This window comes from Symphalangus syndactylus, chromosome 7, assembly GCF_028878055.3.
Source record: "Symphalangus syndactylus isolate Jambi chromosome 7, NHGRI_mSymSyn1-v2.1_pri, whole genome shotgun sequence".
NCBI classification, from domain to species: domain Eukaryota; kingdom Metazoa; phylum Chordata; class Mammalia; order Primates; family Hylobatidae; genus Symphalangus; species Symphalangus syndactylus.
This window is the reverse complement of record NC_072429.2, coordinates 72,379,184-72,405,121: the sequence shown is the minus strand read 5'-3', so window position 1 is coordinate 72,405,121 and position 25,938 is coordinate 72,379,184. Positions and strand designations below refer to the sequence as shown.

Below are 25,938 nucleotides of genomic sequence, written 5' to 3'. Positions count from 1 at the left end.
TGTTAACCTTCTGTCTCATTGATCTGTCTAATATTGACAGTGGGGTGTTAAAGTATCCCATTATTATTGTGTGGGAGTCTAAGTCTCTTTGTAGGTCTCTAAGGACTTGCTTTATGAATCTGGGTGCTCCTGTATTGGGTGCATATATATTTAGGATAGTTAGCACTTCTTGTAGAATTGATCCCTTTACCTTTATGTTTCTTCTTTGTTTCTTTTTATCTTTGTTGGTTTAAAGTCTGTTTTATCAAGGACTAGAACTGCAACCCCTGCTTGTTTTTTTTTTTGTTTTTTTTTTTTACTTTCCATTTGCTTGATAGATCTTCCTCCATCCCTTTATTTTGAGCCTATGTGTGTCTCTGCACATGAGATGGGTCTCCTGAATACAGCACACTGATAGGTCTTGACTCTTTATCCAATTTGCCAGTCTGTGTCTTTTAATTGGGGCATTTAGCCCATTTATGTTTAAGGTTAATATTGTTATGTGTGAATTTGATCCTGTCATTATGATGTTGGTTGGTTATTTTGCTCGTTAATTGATGCAGTTTCTTCCTAGCATCAATAGTCTTTATAATTTGGCATATTTTTGCAGTGGCTGTACCGGCTCTTCCTTTCCACGTTTAGTGCTTCCTTCAGGAGCTCTTGTAAGGCAGGCCTGGTGGTGACAAAATCTCTCAGCATTTGCTTGTCTGTAAAGGATTTTATTTCTCCTTCACTTGTGAAGCTTAGTTTGGCTGGATATGAAATTCTGGATTGAAAATTCTTTTCTTTAAGAATGTTCAATATTGGCCCCCACTCTCTTCTGGCTTGTAGAGTTTCTGCCGAGAGATCCGCTGTTAGTCTGATGGGCTTCCCTTTGTGGGTAACCTGACCTTTCTCTCTGGCTGCCCTTAACATTTTTTCCTTCATTTCAACCTTGGTGAATCTGACAATTATCTGTCTTGGGGTTGCTCTTCTCAAGGAGTACCTTGTGGTGTTCTCTGTATTTCCTGAATTTGAATGTTGGCTTGCCTTGCTAGATTGGGGAAGTTCTCCTGGATAATATCCTGAAGAGTGTTTTCCAGCTTGGTTCCATTCTCCCCATCACTTTCAGGTACACCAATCAAATGTAGATTTGATCTTTTCACATAGTATCATGTTTCTTGGAGGTTTTGTTCATTTCTTATTACTCTTTTTTCTCCAAACTTCTCTTTTCGCTTCATTTCACTAATTTGATCTTCAATCACTGATACCCTTTCTTCCACTTGATCAAATTGGCTACTGAAGCTTCTGCATGTGTCACATAGTTCTCATGCCATGGTTTTCATTTCCATCAGGTCATTTAATAAAGTCTTCTCTACACTGTTTATTCTAGTTAGCCATTCATCTAATCTTTTTTCAAGGTGTTTAGCTTCCTTGTGATGGGTTTGAACATCCTCCTTTAGCTCAGAGAAGTTTGTTATTACTGACCTTCTAAAGCCTTCTTCTGTCAACTTGTCAAAGTCATTCTCCATCCAGCTTTGTTCCGTTGCTGGTGAGGAGCTGCAATCCTCTGGAGAAGAGACACTCTGATTTTAGAATTTTCAGCTTTTCTGCTCTGGTTTCTCCCCATCTTTGTGGTTTTATCTACCTTTGGTCTTTGATGATGGTGACCTACAGATGGGGTTTTGGTGTGGATGTCCTTTTTGTCGATGTTGATGCTATTCCTTTCTGTTTGTTAGCTTTCCTTCTAAGAGTCAGGACCCTCAGTTGCAGGTCTGTTGGAGTTTGCTGGAGGTCCACTCCAGACCCTGTTTGCCTGGGTATCACCAGCGGAGGCTGCAGAACAGTAAATATTGCAGAACAGTAAACATTGCAGATCAGCAAATATTGCTGCCTGATCCTTCCTCTGGAAGCTTCATCTCAGAGGGGCACTGACTGTATGAGGTGTCAGTCAGCCCCTACTGGGAGATGTCTCCCAGTTAGGCTACACAGGGGTCAGGGACCCACTTGAGGTGACAGTCTGTCTGATCTCAGAGCTCAAACAAACACCATGCTGGGAGAACCACTGCTCTCTTCAGAGCTGTCAGACAGGGACCTTTAAGTCTGCAGAAGTTTCTGCTGCCTTTTGTTCAGCTATATCCTGCCCACAGAGGTGGAGTCTACAGAGGCAGGCAGGCCTCGTTGAGCTGCAGTGGGCTCCACCCAGTTCAAGCTTCCTGGCCCCTATGTTTACCTACTCAAGCCTCAGCAATGGCAGATGCCCCTCCCCAAGCCAGGCTGCTGCCTTGCAGTTCAATCTTGGACTGCTGTGCTAGCAGTGAGCAAGGCTCTGTGGGCATGGGACCCACTGAGCCAGGCGTGGGATATAATCTCCTGGTGTGCTGTTTGCTAAGACCATTGGAAAAGTGCAGTATTATGGTGGGAGTGTCCTGATTTTCCTGGTACAGTCTGTCACAGCTTCCTTTGGCTAGGAAAGGGAAATCCCCTGACCCCTTGCACTTCCTGGGTGAGGCGATGCCCCACCCTGCTTCGGCTTGCCCTCTGTGGGCTGCACCCACTGTCCAACTAGTCCCAGTGAGATGAACCAGGTACCTCAGTTGGAAATGCAGAAATCACCTGTCTTCTGTGTCGATCACACTGGGAGCTGCAGACCAAAGCTGTTCCTTTTCGGCCATCTTGGAACGGACCCTTCCATTCTTTTCTTAGGAAGTTAGCTTGAAGCTTTGCCCACATTGAAGAAGGCAAGAGGGAACTGAGGCAGGGCGAGGGAGAACAGAACCCCTTCTTAGGCTTTCCTCTCCTCTTCCCAAAAGGTATCCATGCAGCTCACTCATGGTCCAGTCTAGTTTTCCTGGCAACTATGCAGGGGGCGGGATCTGAGCCTCAGATGGTATTGTACATTGAATTGTGTCCACGAAAAGATATGTTGAAGCCCTAACCTCCAGTGCCTGTGAACATGACCTTATTTGGAAACAGGATCTTTGCAGATAATCAAGTTAAAATGAGGTCATTAGGGTGGGCCCTAGTCCAATATGCAAGTGTCCTTATTAAGAAGGGGAAATTTGGACACTGAGATAGACAAACATAGGAGGGAAGATCACAGTGAAAGGACCCAGGAAGAAGATGGCCATCTACAAGGCAAGACACGCCTTAGGCCATCAGAAGCTAGGAGAGAGGCCTGGAACAGATCCATGCCTAGCTCCTGCAGAGGGAGAATGGCCTTGTTATCTTGGTTTCATACTTCTGGACTCCAGAGCTGTTACGTGATAAATTTCTGTTTTTCTAAGGTATTCAGTTTATGGTACTTAGTAACAGCAGCCCCAGTAAAATCCCAGTAACAGAACTTACAGGCTTATGAATTTTTTTTTAAACAGGATCTTGCTCTGTTGCCCAGGCTGGAGTGCAGTGGTACAATCACAGCTCACTGCAGCCTCCACTGCCCAAGCTCCAGTGATCCTCCCACCTCAGCCTCTCAAGTATCTAGGACCACAGGCATGCACCACCAGGCCCAGCTAATTTTTGTATTATTGGTAGAGACGGCATTTTACCATGTTGCCCAGGCTGTTCTCAAACTCCTGATGTCAAGCAACTCACCTGCCTTGGCCTCACAAAGTGCTGGGATTGCAGGCATGAGCTACCGTGCCCAGCCCAGGCTTATTAAATTTAAGATGCTTTGAAATGTCCATCCATTGATTCATAAATGTGTTTTTGAGAGAAACAGATATATATATGTGTGTGTGTGTGTGTGTGTGTGTAAAAACTGGTGAGATTATGGGTAACTTTTACTTTATAATTGCTTGTCCATATTTTCTAAATATCATATCATAAAGATGTATAACTTTTATAACAACCAAAAGGAAAAGTATTTTAAACATAGATATGTATGGTACTTGCAAATTTGACTCCCAAATTTCAAGGGTCTCTTGATACGTCAATGTTTCTTAAATCAGAAAGTCCTAAGTTCTGGGCCCACATACTCAGCTGCCAGATGGCCATGTTTATTTGAATGTTCCAAAATTACCTTGAGCTTAACATGCCCAAGCCAGAACTCATTATGTTTCCCTTTAAAAAAAAGAAAAAAGAAAAAAAAAAAAAAAAACCTGCCTGTTCTTTTGTACACATCATCTCAGATAATGGCACTTCATACATCCAGTCACCGGCCCTCAAGTGTGGTGCTTTTTTTTCTTTTTTTTTTTTTGAGTCAGGGAGTGCAGCAGTGGATCACAGCTAGCTAAGACCTCCTGGGCGCAAGTGATCCTCCCACCTCAGTCCCAAGTAGCTGGACTAAAGGCTGGTACCACCACACCCAGCTAATTTTTTTTTTTCAGAGATGGGGTTTCACCTCCTTGCCCAGGCTTGCCCCAAACTCCTAGCCTCAGCCTCCCAAAGTCCTGGGATTACAGGCACCCAGCCCAAGAGGGTCTTGATTTTACCTAATCCTTGCCTGCCACATTAAATCAGTGTATCCTACCTATTCTGTCTCCCAAAAAGCTCTCTTTCATCTCCTCCCTGCTACTCCCTGGCTGCCATCTCGTTCAGCCCTCATGGTCTCTCACAGAGCCTCCTGGATGCTCTTCCTTCCACCCAAGTTTCCTGCCTCAGCCTACCCCCACCTCCTGCCATATGGATGCTAGTTATCTGCAAAAATGGAAATCTCAGCGGGTCATCCCTGCCCACTGACTATAGGATACAGGCCAATATTTTGCGCATGACTTACATGCTCACACTGCCCCCTTTTCTAGGCTCATCTCCAGCAATTCCCCACAAGCACATTCTGCTCCAACTACAGAAAACCTACTCTCCAAATAAACCATACTCTTTCATGACTAGATGTGTTTGTATATGCTGTTTCCTCTCCAGGGAATGTTTTTCCCCCTCACTCTCTGATGTTCTCAGATTCAAGACTCTAATAAAATACTCTATTGAAGGCTTGTCTGACCAGCCTGGGCAACATAGTGAGACCCTCTCTCTACAAAAAATTTAAAAATGGCCAGGAGCAATGGCTCACACCTGTAATCCCAGCACTCTGGGAAGCTGAGGCAGGAGGATCGCTTGAACCCAGGAGTTCAAGACCAGCCTGGGCAAGATGGTGAGACCTTATCTCGATTTTTTAATTAAAATAAAATAAAATTTAAAATTAGGGCCAGGTGCGGTGGCTCACACCTGTAATCTCAGCACTTTGGGAGGCACTTTGGGAGGCCGAGGCGGGCAGATGGCCTGAGGTCAGGAGTTTGAGACCAGCCTGGCTAACATGATGAAAACCTGTCTCTACTAAAAATACAAAACTTAGCTGGGCATGGTGGCACATGCCTGTAGTCCCAGCTACTCAGGAGGCTGAGGCAGAATCACTTGAACCCGGGAGGTGGAGGTTGCAGTGAGCTGAGATTGTGCCATTGCACTCCAGCCTGGGTGACAGAGTGAGATTCTGACTCAAAAAAAAAAAAAAAATTAGCTGGGCATGGTGATCTGTGCCTGTAGTCCTTGCTACTCAGGAGGCTGTGACTAGACGATGACTTCAGCCTAGGAGTTTGAGGCTGCAGTGAGCTGTGATTGCACCACTGCACTCCAATCTGGGTGACAGAGCAAGATCTTGTCTCAAAAAAAAAACCTTATCCCAGTTTTTCTGCCACAGTTATTTAGTAACTATATAGTTAAAACTAGTAACATATAGTTCTATTGCTAATAGAACTATATGTTATTTACATATACCTTTTTACAATAAATTTACAATAAATTATATTTACATATAAATATTTCATATGTTTATATGTTATATTTACATATGTAAATATGTAAATATACATATGTAAATATGTAAATATATACATGTGTTATATTTACATGTGTAAATATAATTTTATTGTATGGCGATAGCTCATACCTGTAATCAATTTACAATAAAATTACATGTAATTTTATTATAAATTTTGTTCTTATAACTGTCTTTCCCAGAACAGAGTGACTTTTTTTTTATTTATACTGATTTACCAGGTACATGTGCAATCTCATTACCTGCATAGGTTGTGTAGTGGTAAGTCAGGGCTTTTAGGGTGCCCATCACCCAAGTAACATATACCAATTAACTAATTTTGCATCATCCACCCCCTCACCCTTCCAACTCTTCACTATCATTCCACTCTGTACTACATGTGTACACATTTTTTAGCACCCACTTATGAGTGGGAACATGCAATATTTGACTTTCTGTGCCTGGTTTGTTTCAGTTAAGATAATGGCCTCCAGTTCCATCCATGTTGCTGAAAAATACATGATTTTATTTTTTTAATGGCTTAATAGTATTCCATTGTGTAAATATACCACATTTTATTTACCCATTTGTCTGTTGATGGACGCTTAGGTAAATTCCATATCTTTGCTATTGTGACTAGTGCAATAAACATATGAGTGCAGGTATCTTTTTGATATATTGATTTCTTTTCCTTTGAGTAGATACCTAGTAGTGAAATTGCTGGATGGAATGGTGGTTCTATTTTTACTTATTTGATAAATCTCCATACTGCTTTCCATAGAGACTATACTAATTTACATTCCCACCAAGAGTGGATGAGTTCTCTTTTCTCCATATTCTTGCTAACATCTGTTACTTTTTGTCTTTTTAATAATAGCCATTCTTGCTGGGGTAAGATGATATCTCATTGCAACTTTAATTTGCATTTCTCTGATGATTAGTGATGTTGAGCATGTTTTAATATACCTATTGGCCATTTCTATCTGTTCTTTTGAAAAGTATCTATAAGTGTCTATTCATGTCCTTTTCCCACTTTTTTTTTTTTTTTTTTTTTTTGAGATGGAGTCTCACTGTGTCACCTGGGCTGGAGTGCAATGGCATGGTCTCGCCTCATTGCAACCTCCACCTCCTGGGTTCAAGCGATTCTCCTGCCTCAGCCTCTCAAGTAGCTGGGACTACAGGCACATGCCACCACACCTGGCTAATTTTTGTAGTTTTAGTAGAGATGGGGTTTCACTATGTTGGCCAGGCTGGTCTCGAACTCCTGACCTCATGATCCACCTGCCTCAGTATCCCAAAGTGCTGGGATTACAGGCGTGAGCCACTGCACCCTACCACTCTTCCCATTTTTTAGTGGGGTTATTTGTTTTTGTTGTTGTTGTTGAGTTGAGTTCCTTGTACATTCTGAATATTAGTCCCCTGTTGGATGAATAGTTTGCCAATTTTTTCTCATATACTACAGGTTGTCTGTTCACTCCGCTGATTATTTCTTTTGCTATGCAGAAGCTTTTTGATGTAATTAAGTCCCATTTGTCTACTTTTGTCTTTATTGCCTGTGCTTTTGAGATCTTTGTCATAAATTCTTTGCCTAGACCAATGTCCAGAAGAATCTTTCTTAGGTTTCTTCTAGTATGTTTATAATTGCAGATCTTATGCTTAAGTTGTTCATCCATCTTGAGTTGATTTTTGTATGTGGTGAGAGATAGGGGTCCAGTTTCATTTTTCTGCATATGGCAATCCAGTTTTCCCCAGAGTGACTTTCTGAGGAAGGAGATGCTACCATTCAACTTCAGATAACCAGGACCTAAATCATGATTTGCTCAAATTAGGTTCAATGTTTATGGAGGAAAGTGGGAGGAGGGAGAGAAGAAGTAGACAAGCTGATTTGAGTCTGACACCTCTGAGGTCTGAAGAAAAACTTTGAAGATTCAGGTAAATATCAATGTAATTCCACAGAGATTGTGTAAAAGAAATGCACAATTAAAAAAACAGTAACTTGCTAAGGGATTTTTTTTTCCAAAGAGAAAGCATGACACAGTAGTCATGTCAGAGTCAGGAGGCTGCTCTGTTACTAGTTCTCCAAATGACCATGGACACATTACTGAGCCACTGCAAACGTCAGTTCCCTCATTATAAAGATGACAGGACTGGAAAATCCATAACAAAAGAAGGATTCTTATTCTGAACACTGTACTAGGCTTTTTTTTAACACACATTCTCTAATTTAATTCTTAAAACTATGTAAGATGTGTTTTACTTTCCCATTTTATAGCTGAGGAAAATGAGGCCAAGAAAGGTTAAATATTAATAACATGCCAAAAGTCACATTGCTGGTAAATGGAAAAGCTGGAATATAGCTCCAAAGTGGTAATTCCTTGTTTTTATTCATTTTTATTTTTTATTTTTTTATCCCTTGGTGCAAGATCTCTGTAAGGGTCCTAATTTCTGAATGTTATGATTTTGTAAATAATTCCAAGGAGGAACATAAAGGCAGAAGTCACTGAAGAAACCAATGACTGTATAGAAAATCTGGTGGGTTACTATGAAAAATATTAATAATACAAATCATATAGGTGTCATCTTAACAGTTCAAGTATATAGTTATAAAATGTTATTTAAGCTGCCAAAAGTAAAAACTTTGGATGGAAAAAGAATTATTAGCAGAAAAGGAACTTCCCATTTTCAATGTATTTAATTTTCATAACATTTTCATAAAGAATTATTTCCTATTCTAAAAGTAATATGAACTGAATACTTACCTCCCTTCAGAGCTCTGCAAAAAGAGTAATCATCATCAGATCCTCGGCAAATAACTTCTTTGCGCTTTGGAAGATTCATGGTGTTGACAGTTATATAGAGATTGAAATATAATTGCTTTAAATCTCTCCCTTTAAAAGAAAAAATCCCATTAGGCTGTCAAATAGTAGATTCTTTTATACATAATAATTAACATTTATTGTATAGTTAAAAGGGGCCCTGTGCTTTTCTTACATTATTTCATTTAATCATCACAACTATCTATAAGATGTGTATTATTACTCTTCTTCTGCAGATGAGAAAACCGAAGTTCTGAGAGGGCAACTAGTAAATCATAATCAAATACAATGTTCCACAGTAAAACTATGCATGCTCTGCCTAAAAACAGAAGAGCCTTCATAACTTCATTGAGAAAACTATCAAATAAAGACATAAAATGTCTAGTTCTAGTCATGGTTCTGCTAGAAAATTCAAAAGAAAAGAAAGGGAAAGGAAAGACAGTGAGATGGTCAACTTTCTAGGAGTTCTGATGAAAGATTTCTTGAGAATAAAATAGAATCCTTTGAGGAAAATTAAATGTATGGCTATTTTTTAATTTCGTCATGATCTCCCTATTTCCAACTACTATGAAAAAGTCCAGTAATCAATGCATTTTTCTCAACTCTTCCAACTTATTCAGTTGGCCCAAATGAAAAAGATGCACAATCCTTTTCTTTTTTCTTTTCTTTTTTTTGAGACAGACTGGAGTGCAGTGGCATAATCTTGGCTCACTGCAACCTTTGCTGCCCGGGTTCAAGCAATTCTCCTGCCTCAGCCTCCCGAGTAGCTGGGATTACAGGCACGTGCCACTGCGCCCAGCTAATTTTTGTATTTTTAGTAGAAATGGGGTTTCACCATCTTGGCCAGGCTGGTCTTGAACTCCTGACCTTGTGATCCACCCACCTCATCCTCCCAAAGTGCTGGGATTATAGGCATGAGCCACCATGCCTGGCCAAAAAAGATGCACAATCCTTTTCATAATGAAAACAATTTTGCAACCACTACCTCACTGAAAATATTTTCCTAGTAAGATCACCATGACTCATTGTAACCATAATCAAAAGACAACTTTTCTAACTTTAATTTGAACTTGGCTATGCTTAACAGAACTGCCTGCTCCTTTCCCTAAACCTTCTTTGGTGTTGGTACAACCACTCTCTTCCAGGTGTCCTCTAATCTCTCTGACTCCTCCTCCTCAGTCTATTTCATCGACTCCTGTATTTCTCCAGGTTCTATCCTCAGTTCTCCTCAGTTTTCACTCTGCACACTCTCTTAGGCCAAGTACCACCTAAGGTGACAATTCTCAAGTCAACTTTAGTCTCAACCTTTCTCCTGAGCATTGATTCCATGTATTTATTCAATATCTCTACTCAAATGTTGCCCAGTTACCTCACCCAACAGATCTAAAAGTGATTTCCTCCTCTTCATCACCAAGTTGGCACTAGAATTCCCAGTCCCAGTAAATCTTTCTAACCTCCTTTTCATCCCCATTACCACGCTGCCTTCATGCAGGCCCTCATTGCTCTGAACCTGAAGCACCACCAACTTTCCTAATTTGTCTTCACTTCTCAACTTTCAGGGTAGGGTGTGGAGAAGAATATCATGGGGTCTGTTTCAAACAGTGATCCCATGGCATCCTCCATGGACTTGGGCTTGAACTTCTCCAAAAGCAGTGCTGTGTGTAGAAGTTGAAAGACCATTTTCACAAGGAAATCCTGGAGACACAGAAGCATAAGACAGTGCCACTGTGGTGTCCAGTGACAATGCAGGGCAAAGGACCTTCTTCCATTTCTTCGTGAAACACAGCATGATTCCGGTCTTCAATAATTCCAGGAAAGGAAGTCCTGCTTTGACAACTAAATAGTTTACTCTGTGAGAAACTCCTTGGCCTTGGACAGCACTGTGGTCATGTTAAGAACATGAACAATGGCAACAATGAGACACCACCTTTGTGGCTCAGCAGGCCGGGGATGTCAATGTGGGTGTTGGAGTGAGAGACAAGAAACATGGGCTGGGCGCGGTGGCTCACACCTGTAATCCTAGCACTTTGAGAGGCTGAGGCGGGCAGATCACCTGAGGTCAGGAGTTTGAGACCATCCTGGCCAACATGGCGAAACCCCGTCTCTGCTAAAAATACAAAAATTAGCTGAGTGCGGTGGCAGGCGCCTGTAATCCCAGCTACCAGGGGTGCTGAGGCAGGAGAATCGTTGGAACCCAGGAGGTGAAGGCTGCAGTGAGCCGAGATCATGCAACTGCACTCCAGCCTGGGTGACAGAGTGAGACTCCGTCTCAAAAAAAGAAAAGAAACATGGTGGCTGTCATGTGGTATAAAAGAAGACTATTTTTTAGCTTACCAAAGACAATTCCAGGAACTTCCAGAAATAACCTTGAAGGAAGCTTATGCTCCAGTTTTATTTGTCAATCAGTTAATAATATACAAATAATTTATTAGCAAGGCTTTGACGTCTCAAAAGATATCATTTCCATTCTCAACCTATTTTTGGTTCAAGTTTGTACTTGTATCTCTTCCTGAATGCAAGTAGAAATGAGGCCATAAAAATAAGGTTGATTTCCATGAATGTGGCCTCACACTTTATACCAACATTATAGTATATTCTATGGAAACATAATTGCGCTATAAAAATATGAGTGAATAATTATTTTGTTAATGAATTAATATAATTTGTTATATAAATGTCATATTTAGTAAGAAATTATAAAACATTTGTGATGGCCGTTGAGGTATGTCCCTCAAATTTCCCTTCAAAAGCAGCTGCTATGAGGAGAGTAGCTGGCAGATAGCCTGCAGCTGCCGTACCTTCACATCTATCTCAGCACTCAGCCAGAGGTCACCCTCTCGTAGGCTGCTCCTATAATGATCCAGCACTGCAAGGACCCTAGAGCCAGGCTGCTCCCGCCTGTCATGGGACTCTTACAACAGGCATTCTGCTCTGGGGCTTCCTATTTGGCCCAGGCCAAGAGTGTCTCAGGGATGCATTCTGGTCTGAGGATTATCCTACTTAATTCTCCTTCCTCCCTACTCTCTTTTCAAAGGTATCAGACCTGCACCCCAATCTGAATTTTCTTCTAGCCTACTCTGGCTTCCTCTCCCCTTTATTGTTCACAAGCGTTTCCTCCAAGAAATCTCTAGCCTAATTCCTTCTTAGTGTCTGCTTTTCAGAGAACACTAAATGATTTCGTACTGTCTTATTATCTTGGCCTAGAAAGATACAACCTGTTTCCTGTGTGTAAGGGCAAGGGATTCACTTGAAAGTGAGATTATCCATTATGTAAATCATCCTTTATGCCAATTGTGTAGGGGTAAAACCTGCCAACAGACCAGAAAACAGAACCTAGGAAAAAAGAAGAAACTGTAGAGCCTTAGCCAAGCAAAACTTTATTTATTTTATCTTTGGCCAGGAAAGTGGAGGAAATAGAGTTAATCATCCTTTGCTCTGTGCTGTCACTAAGCCCTGTTGCTATCGCTTCACTTATACCATGCTATCGGCAGTTCTGTCTCTCCTATTGCACTGATGGATTCCTGAAGATCAAGAGAGTGTCTTATTGGCTGGGCACGGTGGCTCGCGCCTGTAGTCCCAGGACTTTGGGAGGCCTAGGCGGGTGGATCACTTGAGGTTAGGAGTTCAAGACCAGCCTGGCCAACATGGTGAAACCCCTTCTCTACTAAAAATACAAAAATTAGCCGGGCGTGGTGGTGGGCGCCTGTAATCCCAGCTACCCAGGAGGCTGAGGCAGGAGAACAGATTGAACCCAGAAGGCAGAGGCTGCAGTGAGCCGAGATCGTGCCACTGTATTCCAGCCTGGGCAACAGACAGAGACTCCATCTCAAAAAAAAAAAAAAAAGAGAGAGAGAGAGAGAATATCTTATCAATGAATTCACAGTGCCTAGCACGATACTTACAATTTACTAAGCATTTTTTTAGTGAATAAATGAATACAGATACAGAGTGTCAAAAAAAACAGGTTGAACAACTAGAATCATGAAAATTAAAACACAAGTTTATTGTCTATCATTCCTGGGTTCTCAGTTTTGGGGATTTTGTTGTTGCTGTTTTTCATTTTTCTGGTAAGCCAGAGAACTAAAATCGGGGGAAAATATTTAAGCTTATTTATGTAAAACTACTCTGTAAAGTATTAATGTAAAACAAGCTCCAAATCTAAACTAGGATGTCAATTATGGTGATAATGATGATGATAAAGATTAAAACTAGGCCAGGCGCGGTGGCTCACGCTTGTAATCCCAGAACTTTGGGAGGCCGAGGCGGGCGGATCACAAGGTCAGGAGATCGAGACCAGGGTGAAACCCCATCTCTACTAAAAATACAAAAAATTAGCCGGGTGTGGTGGCGGGCACCTGTAGTCCCAGCTACTCAGAGAGGCTGAGGCAGGAGAATGGCGTGAACCCGGGAGGCGGAGCTTGCAGTGAGCCGAGATTGCACCACTGCACTCCGGCCTGGGCGACAGAGCGAGACTCCATCTCAAAAAAATAAATAAATAAATAAAATAAAATAAATAAAAATAAAGATTAAAACTAAAGTTTTCTGGGATTCCAGAGCTTATAGGCAATAAACAATGTTGGGTAACTGGTAGGAGAGGGAAAAGTTTTGTGTCTGCACAGAGACTGAGATACAGCCCTATGCTATCACCCCACCTGCGTTAGTTTTTTTCTAAGCTGATAACAAGCAAAGTCATAGAAAGGAAAACCAAGACACAACACAAAGCAAAACAAAACACATGGCCTTCTGTCATCCCATTATTACTGTATTTTTCTCTAGAAAGACCATCTTTAAAAAAATGTTAAAGTCCTGGCTTGCTCACACACAGATCTTTGACTAAGGAAAACCAATATTACTTATAGCTAATGATTGACGAAGGATATACCTGTAAGATTGTTGGATAGCTGAAGTTATTACCATTTCTACACACATGTTCTTGTGTAATCCTCTCCCAATAGTAAGGGCTGGCCTAGTGACTTGCTTCTAACCAACAGAACCCAGCAAAGATGATGGAGTGTTACTTCCATGATTATGCTATGTAAGATTGTGACTTGCCTAGTTAGCTGACTGTCCCCCTTGCTGGCTTTGAAAAAGCAAGCAGCCATATTGAAAATGCCCATGTGGTAAGGAACTGACGGGCGGCCAACAGCCAACAAGGGACTGAATATTAATAACTGAATACTGACAACAGCTATGTGAGCTTAGAAGTATATATTTCCTAGTTGAGCCTCAGAAGGGACTCCAGCCTGGCAAACACCTTGATTGTAGCCTTATGGGAGACCTTGAAGCAGACACAGGTAAGCCATGTCCAGAATACGGATCAACAAAGATGATGAGATAATATAATGTGTGCTGTGTTAAGCCACAAAGATCGTGGTAATTTGTTACATAGCAATAGATAACGAATACAAGTATATTTGAAACACAATCATTTATCACTGACATTTCTTAACTCCTTTGATTGGTCTATAAAAGCAAAAATTTGAACTTACTTGGAATGTAGAAAATGTGCAACAATCCTTTGGATCCTTTCAATTCTATACAGGGGTTAATATTAATTGAAATTGGGTATTGCATTTTATCTAAAAGCAATAAAGATAATGTCAATAAATTACTGCAAATCATCTCCAATAAGTATAGTATTCTGAATATCAGCCTTTTAAGATGAATCTTGCACTAGAATTATAAAATAAGAAAAATTTATGATGATTGAAAATATCTCTCCAAAAGAATGACATCAGCAAGGTGGCAGAATCAGAAGCCCTGAACTCTTCTTGCCTCCACAAACACAACAATTTACAGAAAAATTCCCTTTATGAGAAATCAAACTAATTGAAAGACTCCTGCACCCAAGAAGAACACAAAACCAGATTCAACAAAGCCAGTAGGGAGACTTGGGACATTCTCTAGCCAGAGATTATTACCCTGGTGTGGTGGCATACAATCAGGAAGAGACCCCCCCACCAGCTCCTAGCTCCACCCATGGGAGGAGAGAAGTTGTTTCACGTGTCCAGAACCCCAACCTTTTCACGAGGGCTTCCCAGAGGACTGGCTTCTCTCTTGCCAGTCTTGGAGCTCTGATGAGTCTGGCACAGTCTACCACCCAGGGGAGAATAAAGGCAGTGGCTTGGGCAGATAGGCATCATTAATCCTCCCCTCTGCTCAGCACAGAGTGAGCAGATGAAAAATCTTAGCTCTCAGCTTTCTCCTGGGGAGGGAAAGAGTTAATCCATGCATCCAGCATCCCAATTTCTCTGGGGATCCCCAAAAAACTTACATCTTTCTCATCAGTCCTAGAGTTCTGACAGGTCTGGCATAGTCTAGCTGCCTGGCAGGGGAATGGAGACAGCAGCTTGGGCTGGTAGATGCCACAGTTCCCTCCACCACCCCATCTCTGGCTCAGCACAGAATAGGTGGACAAAAAAAACACAGCTGACTGCATCTCCCTGAAGTGAGAAACAGTTGGTAGAGGACCCCAGAATCTCTAACCAGGCTAATAGTGAAGTGGGAAATTAAAGAAAGAAAGAAAAAGAAAATTAAAAAAAGAAAGAAAGAAGCTTTCCTGTATTAGGCTGACTCATCTCAAAGGCAGTAGCAGGCAAGGCCCAGACTCAAGAAAAGTCTCAATAAACAATATCTGAGAAGATAGGACACAAAGGAATGTGCTCTGGAGACTCCCAGCACTCCCTCAACATAGGGAGAGGAAAAACAAATTTTCCTTTCTTTTATGGTATGAGTTTATAGATTCTTGTTCTCTGTAACTAGGAACTTCAGTATTCTGTTTTACCTAAGAAGTACAGCGAAGGTCATGAGAAGCCTGAGCAGGCCTGAACTACAGCCGTCTGGGCACCGTGGTGAAGATTATGAGATAAACCAGTGCAGGGCTCTTTTGAGCAAAACCTAGATAACAGACATCTGGGTTGCATAGAAATGTTCATATATAGTCCTGAGTTATGAACCTGTCACAATTGGATTAATTGTTCTGCCTCTATATCCTTGCTTTCATGCCACTGTAAGCCTGCTTCAAGCTAGCCCACCCCCTTTTAGAAGTGTGTATAAAAGTCAAGTGCTGTCCTTGTTTGGGGCCCAGTTTTTGGATGTTAAGTCCACTGGCTCTGAGTGCATTCAATAAAGATCCTCTTGCTTTCCCCCAAGGTCTCTCTCGTCCTCCTGATTCCCACAGCAATAGGTGTGGGTATGTTCCTGTGTGAAGCCAATTTGTGAAGACTGAAAAAGATGTCTGCTTTGTAATGTGTAGATGCCAAACAGAGAGACAAGGAAAATGAAAGATCAGGCAAAGATGTTTAAAACAAAGGAGCAAGACAAATCTTCCTCACTTACGCTAAGGAAATGAAGTTTTATGATTTACCTGATAGACAATTTAAAATATCTCTCATAAAGATGCTCACTGAGGTCAAGAGAACAATACATGAATGCAGTGAGAATTTCAACAAGAAGAAAGAAAACATTTTAAAGGACCACACAGAAATCATGGAGCTGAAGGCTGGGCATGGTGACTCATGCCTGTAATCCCAGCACTCTGGGAGGCCGAGGTGGGCGGATCACCTGAGGTCAGGAGTTCCAGACAAGCCTGGCCAACATGGTGAAACCCCATCTCTATGAAAAAAAATACAAAAATTAGCTGGGTGTGGTGGCATGTGCATGTAATCCTAGCTACTTGGGAGGCTGAGGCTGGAGAATCACTTGAACCCAGGAGGCGGAGGTTGCAGTGAGCTGAGACTGTGCCACTACACTCCAGCCTGGGTGACAGAACAAGACTCTGTCTCAAAAAAAAAAAAAAAAGAAAGAAAGAAATCATGGAGCTAGGAACACAATAACTGAACTAAAAAAGTTCACTGGAGGGTTCATCAGCAGACTAGACCAAGTAGATGAAAGGATCAGTGAACTCAGAGAGAGGTCACTGGAAAAGAATTCAGTCAGAGGAGCAAAAGGAAAAAATAATTTAAAAGAGTGAAGAAAACTTAAGGTAATTATGAGACACCACCAACCAGAACCATATATGCATTATATATGGAGAGTTCCAGAAGTGGAAGAAAAAAAGAACAGACTACAGAAAGTTTATTCAAAGAAATAATGGCTATAATCCCAGCTACTTAGGAGGCTGAGGCATGAGAATCAGTTGAGCCCGGGAAACAGAGGTTGCAGTGAGCCGAGATCACACCACTGCACTCCAGCCTGGATGAAAGAGCAAGACTCTGTCTCAAAAAGAAAGAAAGAAAGAAAGAGGGAGAGAGAGAGAGAGGGAGAGAGAGAGAGAGAGAGAGAGAGAAAAGAAAAGAAAAGAAGGAAAGAAAAGAAAGGAGGGAGGGAAGGATGGAAGGAAGGAAGGAAGGAAGGAAGGAAGGAAGGAAGGAAGGAAGGAAGGTTGAAAACTTCCCAAATCTAGGGAAGAAATGGAAATAATGGAAATAATGGAAATGCAAATCCAAGAAGCCCAATGAAATAGTTTTGTTTGTTGGTTTGTTTTTAAATACGGGGTCTGCTCTGTCACCCAAGCTGGAGTGCAGTGATGCAATCATAGCTCATTGCAGCTTCTAACTCCCGGGCTCAAGTGATCCTCTTGCCAATAGCTGAGACTACAGGTGCATACTACCACACTCAGCTAATTTTTTTTTTTTAGAGATGAGGTCTCACTATGTTGCCCAGGCTGGTCTTGAACTCCTGGACTCAAGTGATCTTCCTGCCTCAGCATCCCAAAGTGCTGGCATTACAGGCATAAGTCACCACATGTGGCCTGTTTTTTGTTTTGTTTTGTTTTTAATTAAAAAAAAATTTGTAGAGGCCAAGTGTGCTGGCTCATGCCTGTAATCCCAGCACTTTGGGAGGCCAAGGTAGACCAATGGTTTGAGGTCAGGAGTTCAAGACCAGCCTGGCCAACGTAGCAAAACCCCATCTCTGCAAAAAATACAAAAATTATCTGGGCGTGTCAGCACAGCACGTGCCTGTCATCCCAGCTATTCAGGAGGCTGAGGCACAAGAATCACTCAAACCCAGGAGGCGGAGGTTGGAGTGAGCTGAGATCACACCTCTGCACTCCAGCGTAGAGATAGAGGCTTTCTTTGTTGCCCAGGCTGGTCTCCAACTCCTGAATTGTAGAGTTGTTATATGTGATTCAATTTAAGTTGTCATTAGCTTAAAACAGACTGTCATAACTATAAGTTGTTGCTATGGTTTGAATGCATTACCTGAAGTTCATGCATTGGAAATTTAATCCCCAATGCAAGAGTGTTGAGGGGTGGAACCTCCAAGAGGTGATCAGTTCATGAGGGCTCTGCCCTTGTGAATGAATTAATGCTGTTGTTGCAGGAGTGGATTAGTTATTGTGGGTGTGGATTCCTGATAAAAGGATGAGTATAGCCTCCTTCCCCACCCCTGACAAGTGCCCTTTTGGCCTTCTGCCCTTCTGCCATGGGATGATGCAGTAAGAAGACCCTTGCTAGATGCAATGCCTCAATGTTGGATTTCTCAACAACCAGATCCATGAGCCATAATGAGAAGCTTGGAACTTTTAGCCCCACCTCCCATCCTGCAGGAAGGGGAGACGGGCTACAGAGTTAACATTCGATTATGCCCACATGATGAGCCCCCCCATAAAAATTTCTGAATGACAGGGTTAGGAGAGCTTCTGGGTTGATGAATACATGGAGATGCTAGGAGGATGGTGCGCCCAGAGAGGACATGGACACTCTGGTCCCCTTATCCTGCACCTTACCTTATGTATCTCTTTCATCTGGCTATTCCTCTGTATCCTTTGTATTAATAATATGCTTTATAATAAACCAGTAAACATGATGAGTGTTCCCTTGTGTTCTGAGAGCTAGTCTAACAATGATCAAACCCAAGAAAGGGGAACCTCCGATGTATAGCCAGTGAGAACCACAGGTGTCAACCTAGGGCTTGCACATGGCATCTGATGTGGGAAGAAAACTTGTGAGAAGGACCCCCTAATGGTTGGGATCTGACTGTAACTCTAGGTAGTGTTAGTATTGCTTCAAGATCCTGAGGAGTCTTGGAGGTCTTGGTATAAAGTTGAGATTTCACTCTAATTGTAGTGAAAAGCTACTGGAGGATTTTAAGCAGGAGGGGTCACATTATCTAACTTATTTTCATTTTGCAAAGATCTCTCTGGCCTCTGTGTCAAGAATAGATTGTATAGTGCCAAGAACTGAAGCAGAGGGAGGGCAATTTAAGAGGTTTTTGTAGAGGCCAAGGAGAGACAAATGTGGCATGAGTGTTAGAGAGCACTGAGAAGCACTTGGATATAGAATAGAATCTGGAGATCATGAAAACAGGAATGACTAATACAATAATGTAATAGGTGAGGGAAAGAGATACTGAAGGATACTTCTGGTTTGGGGCCTAAGGAATTAGGTAGATGATGAGATGGAGAAGACTTAGACAGAAACAGGTTAAAGGCCGGACACAGTGGCTCATGCCTGTAATCCCAACATGTTGGGAGGCCAAGGCAGGCTGATCACCTAAAATCAGGAGTTCAAGATCAGCCTGGTCTCTACTAAAAAAATACAGACCGGGCATGGTGGCTCATGCCTGTAATCCCAGCACTTTGGGAGGCCCAGGCGGGTGGATTGCCTGAGGTCAGAAGTTGGAGACCAGCCCGACCAACATGGTGAAACCCTGTCTCTACTAAAAATACAAAAATTAGCCAGGCATGGTGATGTGCGCCTGTAATCCCTGCTACTCAGAAGGCTGAGGCAGGAGAATCACTTCAACCCAGGAGGCAGAGACTGCTGTGAGCCAAGATCGCGCCACTGCACTCCAGCCTGGGCGACAGAGCAAGACTCCATCTCAAAAAAATAAATCCCATCCCCCCAAAAATACAAAAATTAGCTGGGACCAGGGGCAGTGGCTCACGCCTGTAATTCCAGCACTTTAGGAGGCCAAGGTGGGTGGATCATTTGAGGTCAGGAGTTCAAGACCAGCCAGACCAACATGGTGAAACACCATCTCTACTAAAAACACAAAAAAATAGCCAGGCATGGTGATGCATGCCTGTAGTCCCAGCTACTTGGGAGGCCAAGGCACGAAAATCGCTTGAACCTGGGAGGTTGCAATGAGCTGAGATCGTGCCACTGCACTCTAGCCTGGGTGACAGAGCAAGACTCTGTGTCAGAAAAAGAAAGAAAGAAAGAGAAAGAAAGAAAGAAGAAAGAAAGAAAGAAGAAAGAAAGAAAGAAAGAAGAAAGAAAGAAAGAAGAAAGAAAGAAAGAAAGAAAGGAAGAAAGAAAGAAGAAAAGAAAGAAAGAAAGAAAGAAAGAAAGAAAGAAAGAAAGAAAGAAAGAGAAAGAAAGAAAGAAAGAAAGAAAGAAAGAAAGAAAGAAAGAAAGAGAAAGAAAGAAGGAAAGAAGGAAAGAAGAAGGAAGGAAGGAAGGAAGGAAGGAAGGAAGGAAGGAAGGAAGGAAGGAAAGAGAGAGAGAGAAAGAAAAGAAAAGTAAAGAAAAGAAAAGAAAAAAGAAACAGGTTTTAGGCCTAGCATGGTGGCTCATGCATGTAATTCCAGCACTTTGGAAGGCCAAGGCAGGAGAATTGCTTGAGCCCAGGGGTTGGGACTGGCCTGGGCAGCACAGCAAGACACTGTCTCTACAAAAAATTTTAAAATTAGCCGGGTTCGTTCTTGCTCTGTTGCCCAGACTGGAGTGCAGTGGCACAAACATGGCTCACTGCAGCCTTGACCTCCTGGGCTCAAGCTGACCTCCTGGGCTCAAGCTATCCTCCTGCCTCAGCCTCCTGAGTAGCTGGGCTATACTACTGATGAGTGCCATCACATCTGGCTGGCCATCCTGATTTAAAATGCAACCCCCTAGCTTCTTCATCTTTGCATCTTTGCACCCTCTACCCCGCACCCCCCCAGCCTTATTTTTCTTTCACAGCAATTACCACCATCTGACATGCTGAATATTTTACTGAATCCATAAGGGCAGGGACTTTTGTCTTTGTTGTTAATTCACTTATCTCCTCAGTTCCTAGAGTAGGTGCATGCTAAATGCTCAGAGAATATTGGTTTCATTAAATAATCTACTAATTCCTTGGATTTTCTAACCATCTGTAGCAAAAAAAAAATAAAAATAAAGATTAGAACTGAGACCAATGACTCAGGATCATAGGAGAACATGTGCCCAAGGCCCTGGGAACCAACTCACACACCCACATTTTTTGCCTTTTCCAAAATTGGGAGAATAAATCAGCCAATTTTTGCCATTTTTGTATGTTACCGACTGACAGAAATGTGTCCTTATTCCCCTCGTCCCCATTCACATGTTGAGGCTCCAGTACCTCAGAATGTGACTGCATTTGGAGACAGTGCCTTTAAAGAGGTAATTAAGTTAAAATGAGGCTGTTAGGATGGGCCCTAATCCAATCTTGTTGGTGTCCTTATAAGAAGAGGGAATTTGGACACACAAAGAAACACCAGGGATGTGCACATACAGAGGAAAGGCCATGTGAGGATACAGTGAGAAAGCAGCCAGCTGTGAGTGTCTTAGTCCACTTTGTGTTGCTATTAACAGATTATTGGTGTCTGGGTACTTCATAAAGAACAGAAATTTATTTCTCACAGTTCTGGAGGCTGGTAAGTTCCATGTCAAGGTGCTGGTATCTGACAAGGGCGTTCTTGCTGTCTCATCCCATGGTGGAAGAGCAGAAGGGCAAGAGGGAGCAAAAGCAGGAGACATAAGGGGGCTAAACTTGTCCTTTTATAAGAAATTCACTCCTGCAATAATGACATTAATTTATTCACAAGAGAAGAGCCTTCATGGCTTAATCACCTCTTAAAAGTCCCACCTCTTAATATCATCACAATGGCAATTAAATTTCAACATGAGTTTGCAAGGGCACAAAATTCAAAACACAGCAGCAAGCCAAGGAGAGAGGCCTCAGGAGAACCCAATTATGCAGACACCTTGATCTTGGACTTCTAGCCTCCAGAACTGTGAAAAAATAAATTTTTGTTGTTTAAGCCATTCAGTCTGTGGTGTTTTGTTATGGCACCTGAACTAATTAAGACACTGTAGCCCAGAATCAGTGGCTCAGGCCTGTAATCCCAGCACTTTGGGAAGCTGAGGCAGGAAGATTGCTTGAGTTCAGGAGTTCAAAACCAGCATGGACAACATGGCAAAACCCCGCCACTACAAGAAACTTAAAAGTTAGCCAGACATGGTGGTGCACGCCTGTAGTCCCAGCTACTTGGGAGGCTGAAGCGGGAAAATCACTTGAACCTCAGAGTTTGAGGCTGCAGTGAGCCATGATTCCACCATTGCACTCCAGCCTGGCTGACAGAGCAAGACTCTGTATTTAAAAAAACATACACTTAGATGCCCAGCAGCTTGACCAAATGGAAATCTGTCTCTTCTTTTTCATGGAAATCATCGTCACAGTGAATCAGAAGTTGTTGTCACCAACACTCTCACAATAGTACCTAGAGGAATCAGTGCTTCCCACAGGTGATGCATTTTTGGCCTGGATTCTCTCAGGCCGAGAAGGCAGTCATATGGCAATGGGGATGGCAGCAAGCAGCATCTTGCTGTAGATGTGTATTCCAGTGGCTTGCCCACAGTCCCTTTGTCAGTGGGGCAGCAGGAAAGGACCACAGGGTTTCTCAGAGAGAAAGAAGGAAGATCCTCCTTCATAAAGTCAAATCAAATTAGCCAGGCATGGTAGTGCACACCTGTAGTCTCAGCTATTTAGGAGGCTGAGGCACGAGAATCGCTTGAACCCAGGAGGCAGAGGTTGCAGTGAGCTGAGATCTTACCACTGCACTCCAGCCTAGATGACAGAATGAGACTCTGTCTCAAAGAAAAAAAAAAACTAGAAAGTCAAATCAAAACCATCATCAACGGTGATGGTTTCACAGCAATGTGCATATACTTAATACAATTGAGCCAAACACTCAAAAATGATTAAAATGTGAAATTTTAGGCCAGGTGCAGTGGCTCATATCTGTAATCCCAGCACTTTGGGAGGCTAAGGTGGGAGAATCACTTAAGCCCAGGAGTTCCAGACCAGCCTGGGCAATATAGCAAGACTCCATCTCTACAAAAAAATTAATAATTAGGCCAGCTGTGGTGGCTCACGCCTGTAATCCCAACACTTTGGGAGGCTGAGGTGGGCGGATCACCTGAGGTCAGGAGTTGGAGGCCAGCCTGGTCAACATGGCAAAACCCTGTCTCTACTAAAAATACAAAAATTAGCCGGGTGTGGTGGTGGGCACCTATAATCCCAGCTACTCGGGAGGCTGAGGCAAGAGAATCGCTTGAACCCAGGAGGCGGTTGTTGCAGTGAGCCAAGATCATGCCATTGCACTCCAGCCTGGGCAACAAGAGCAAAACTCAAAAAAAAAATTATTTAATTAATAATTAGACAAGTGTGGTGGCACGTGCCTGTAGTCCCAGCTACTTGGAAGGCTGAGCTGGGAGGATGGCTTGAGCCAGGGAGGTGGAGGTGGCAGTGAGCGGAGATCATGCCACTCACTCCAGCCTGCACAACAGAGCAAAACTCTGTCTCAAAAATAAATGATAAAATAAGATAAAATGTGAAATGTTTTAAAAAGACAAACTGGGTTATTGTTAAGAAAAGATTGAAGGCTAAATAATAATACAAAATGTCATATCCATAAAGACCATATAAAGAGTGGCATAAGCCGGGCGAGGTGGCACACGCCTGTAATCCTAGCACTTTGGGAGGCTGGGGTGGGCGGATCACAAGATCAGGAGATTGAGACCATCCTGGTCAACATGGTGAAACCCTGTCTCTACTAAAATACCAAAAAAAAAAAAAAAAAAAAAAGTTAGCCGGGTGTGGTGGCACGCACCTGTAGTCCCAGCTACTCAGGAGGCTGAGGCATGGGAATCGTTTGAACCTAGGAGGCAGAGATTGCAGTGAGCCGAAATCATGCCACTGCACTCCAGCCTGGCAACAGAGCGAAACTCTGTCTCTCTCTCTCTCTCTCTCTCTCTCTCACACACACACACAGACACACAGACACACAGACACACACACACACACACACAGAGTGGCATAATTCACACATGGTACAAAAGAGCCAAAGGAGAGAGGGAAGTGGGGGCCAAGTAGAGTAGCAGCCTTGCTGGAAGAGGGGAATGCAAAAGGATCTGGTAGCATGGAGAGATTTTAGAGATACGTTTGGAGGGAATTCAGTGCAACCCACCAGGAGAAGAAGGGCCACGATGTGTGACTGGCCACACTCCTAAGTCTCCTCCTCACATGTGGCAATTATCCCAATTTCCCGAAAGTCACTTTATATTAGCATTTGGCAGAGCATGTTTCTCAAAAGAGTTAACATACACTCCAGACTAAAACACAAACAAACAAACAATAAATGAAATTGAAAATGTGGTTAAACAGGTGCCTTTATTGCAAAACTTCTCAGAACCCAAAGTACATCTGTAAATCTCTCCCAGATGATTAGGTCATAGATCCTATTTTCCCAAAAGAATCTCAAAGAACTGGTATTTTGGGAAGCACCACTTTAAACCTCCCAGATATTGCTAGTGGGTGGAAAAGGGCAGCCAATCCATGGTAAGCAGCACGGTGGAAAGTACCGAACCAAAACAGCTGTCAGGCCTGACACTGTGCCTTCAGACCCGAGGACGCTTGCTAATGAGCAGCTGGGGCAGGGGACAGTGATACAGCCAGTGAATAGTATTAGGGTATGGCTGACTCCAAAAAAAAATTAAGAGTATTGTCTCTATGCGACCCTATGCTAAAAAACTTCACCTCACAACACCCTTATCAAGTAGACTATAAAATCACTTTCACTTCAGTGCTAAAAAGGCTGGAGTACTTTGCTTAAGGTCACACAGCTAGTGACAGAACCAGGCTTTCATCCAGTTAGGGAGATGATTCCAAGAGCACTCAAGAGTCACAGCTTAGAGCAGAAATCAACTCCAGGAAGCAGCTGGGACTGCTCTACCATCTCAAGAAGAACTAGTAAGTGTCGAGGCTGAGGTGAAAGCTCAGAAGCAGATGGTTTTATTAAAAATGGGCAGAACCCAAAACTGGGCTCAGGATAGAGAAAGATGACGCAGGGAACAGAAGCACTTGGAGGTCAAGCACAACACAGCTTAGAGACTCGCAAGCTCTGTGAGTGGTCCAGAACATTCTCACGGGGCAGCTGCCAGCTATTGCTTTTCCTGCTGGTGGCGTCCGCCACAGCAGCTGGAACACACTGATGTTTCCTGTGTTCCAGCCGCAACAGTGTAAGGTTCTTGTGAAAACTTACCCTCAAAATAGTTGATGCTACAATTATTTGTTTTGCAGTTTTACTTACCACAGTAGGTGTATGAAATACTTGCATCGGATGAGTTGCAGACCCAATACTGCTTCTGAGCTTCAGTAAATATGGAAGAAAACAGGGTGGAAAAAAACAGAAATGGTAACATGATTCAATATCTCCAAAGCTTTACAAATGCAAAGAGGATCAGTAACTAATCATCAGACTCTTCCTTTTCAGTAAGCAGAAAAGATTTAACTTAGTCATCAGTCACATGATTTCTGAGTTCCTATCCAACTGTTTCCTCTTTTTGTGTGTGTGTGCTTAACATTTGAGCACTTCCTGTAAAGGAAGAGAGAAAAATGATTTAGAATGTACTCTTCAAACACTTACTGTAAATGAGAGTGATCAAAGCCTTAAAAATAAAACAAGACACTTTGGCCAGGCACGGTGGCCCATGCCTGTTATCTCAGTATTTTGGGAGGCCGAGGCAGGTGGATCACTTGAGGTCAGGAGTTCAAGACCAGCCTGGCTGACATGGTGAAACACATCTCTAATAAAAATACAAAAATTAGCCAGGTGTGGTGGTGCATGCCTGTAATCCCAGCTATTCAGGAGGCTGAGGCAGGAGAATCACTTGTATCTGGGAGGCAGAGGTTGCAGTGAGCCAAGATGGCACCACTGCACTCCAGCCTGGGCAACAGAGCAAGACTCCATTTCAAAAAAATTTTTTAAATGAAAAATAAAATAAAATAAACAAGACAATTCCCAGTCAACTGTAACAAAACCAGTCCCTAGGTCCCCCTGAAAGTCTCAACAGACAGGCACTCCTTTTCCCTCTGCATTGTTCTTCTCTTCCACAGCTCTGTATACCAGCAGTCCCCAACATTTTTGGCCTCAGGGACCAGTTTCATGGAAGACAATTTTTCCACGGACTGAGGGGATGGGGAGGGATGGTTGCAGGGTGAAACTGTTCCACCTCAGAACATCAGGCATTAGATTCTTACAAGGAGCACGCAACCTAGATCCCTCGTTTGTATACTTCATAACAAGGTTCCTGCTCCCATGGGAATCTAATGCTGCTGCTGGTCTGACAGGAGCTGGAGCTCAGGTGGTAATGCTCGCTCACCTGCTGTTCACCTCCAGCTGTG

General features: G+C 42.7%; 1 protein-coding gene across 3 annotated transcripts in view; it reads right to left on the bottom strand.

Annotated features, from left to right (window-relative positions):
- Positions 1–25,102, bottom strand: part of LY96 (lymphocyte antigen 96) — a 121,102-nt gene extending 96,000 nt beyond the window's left edge. Inside the window, exons 1-3 of one of the 3 annotated variants that reach the window (XM_055286534.2) lie at positions 24,845–25,102; positions 14,013–14,102; positions 8,467–8,595 (exon numbers count right to left, since the gene is read on the bottom strand). In XM_055286534.2, the coding sequence (XP_055142509.1) occupies positions 8,467–8,595; positions 14,013–14,102; positions 24,845–24,956 (331 nt within the window). In that variant the 5' untranslated portion in view covers positions 24,957–25,102. The remainder of the gene's footprint in view (positions 1–8,466; positions 8,596–14,012; positions 14,103–24,844) is intronic. The other 2 variants (XM_055286535.2, XM_055286536.2) reach the window with 2 other exon arrangements.
- Between the last annotated feature and the right edge of the window lie 836 nt (positions 25,103–25,938).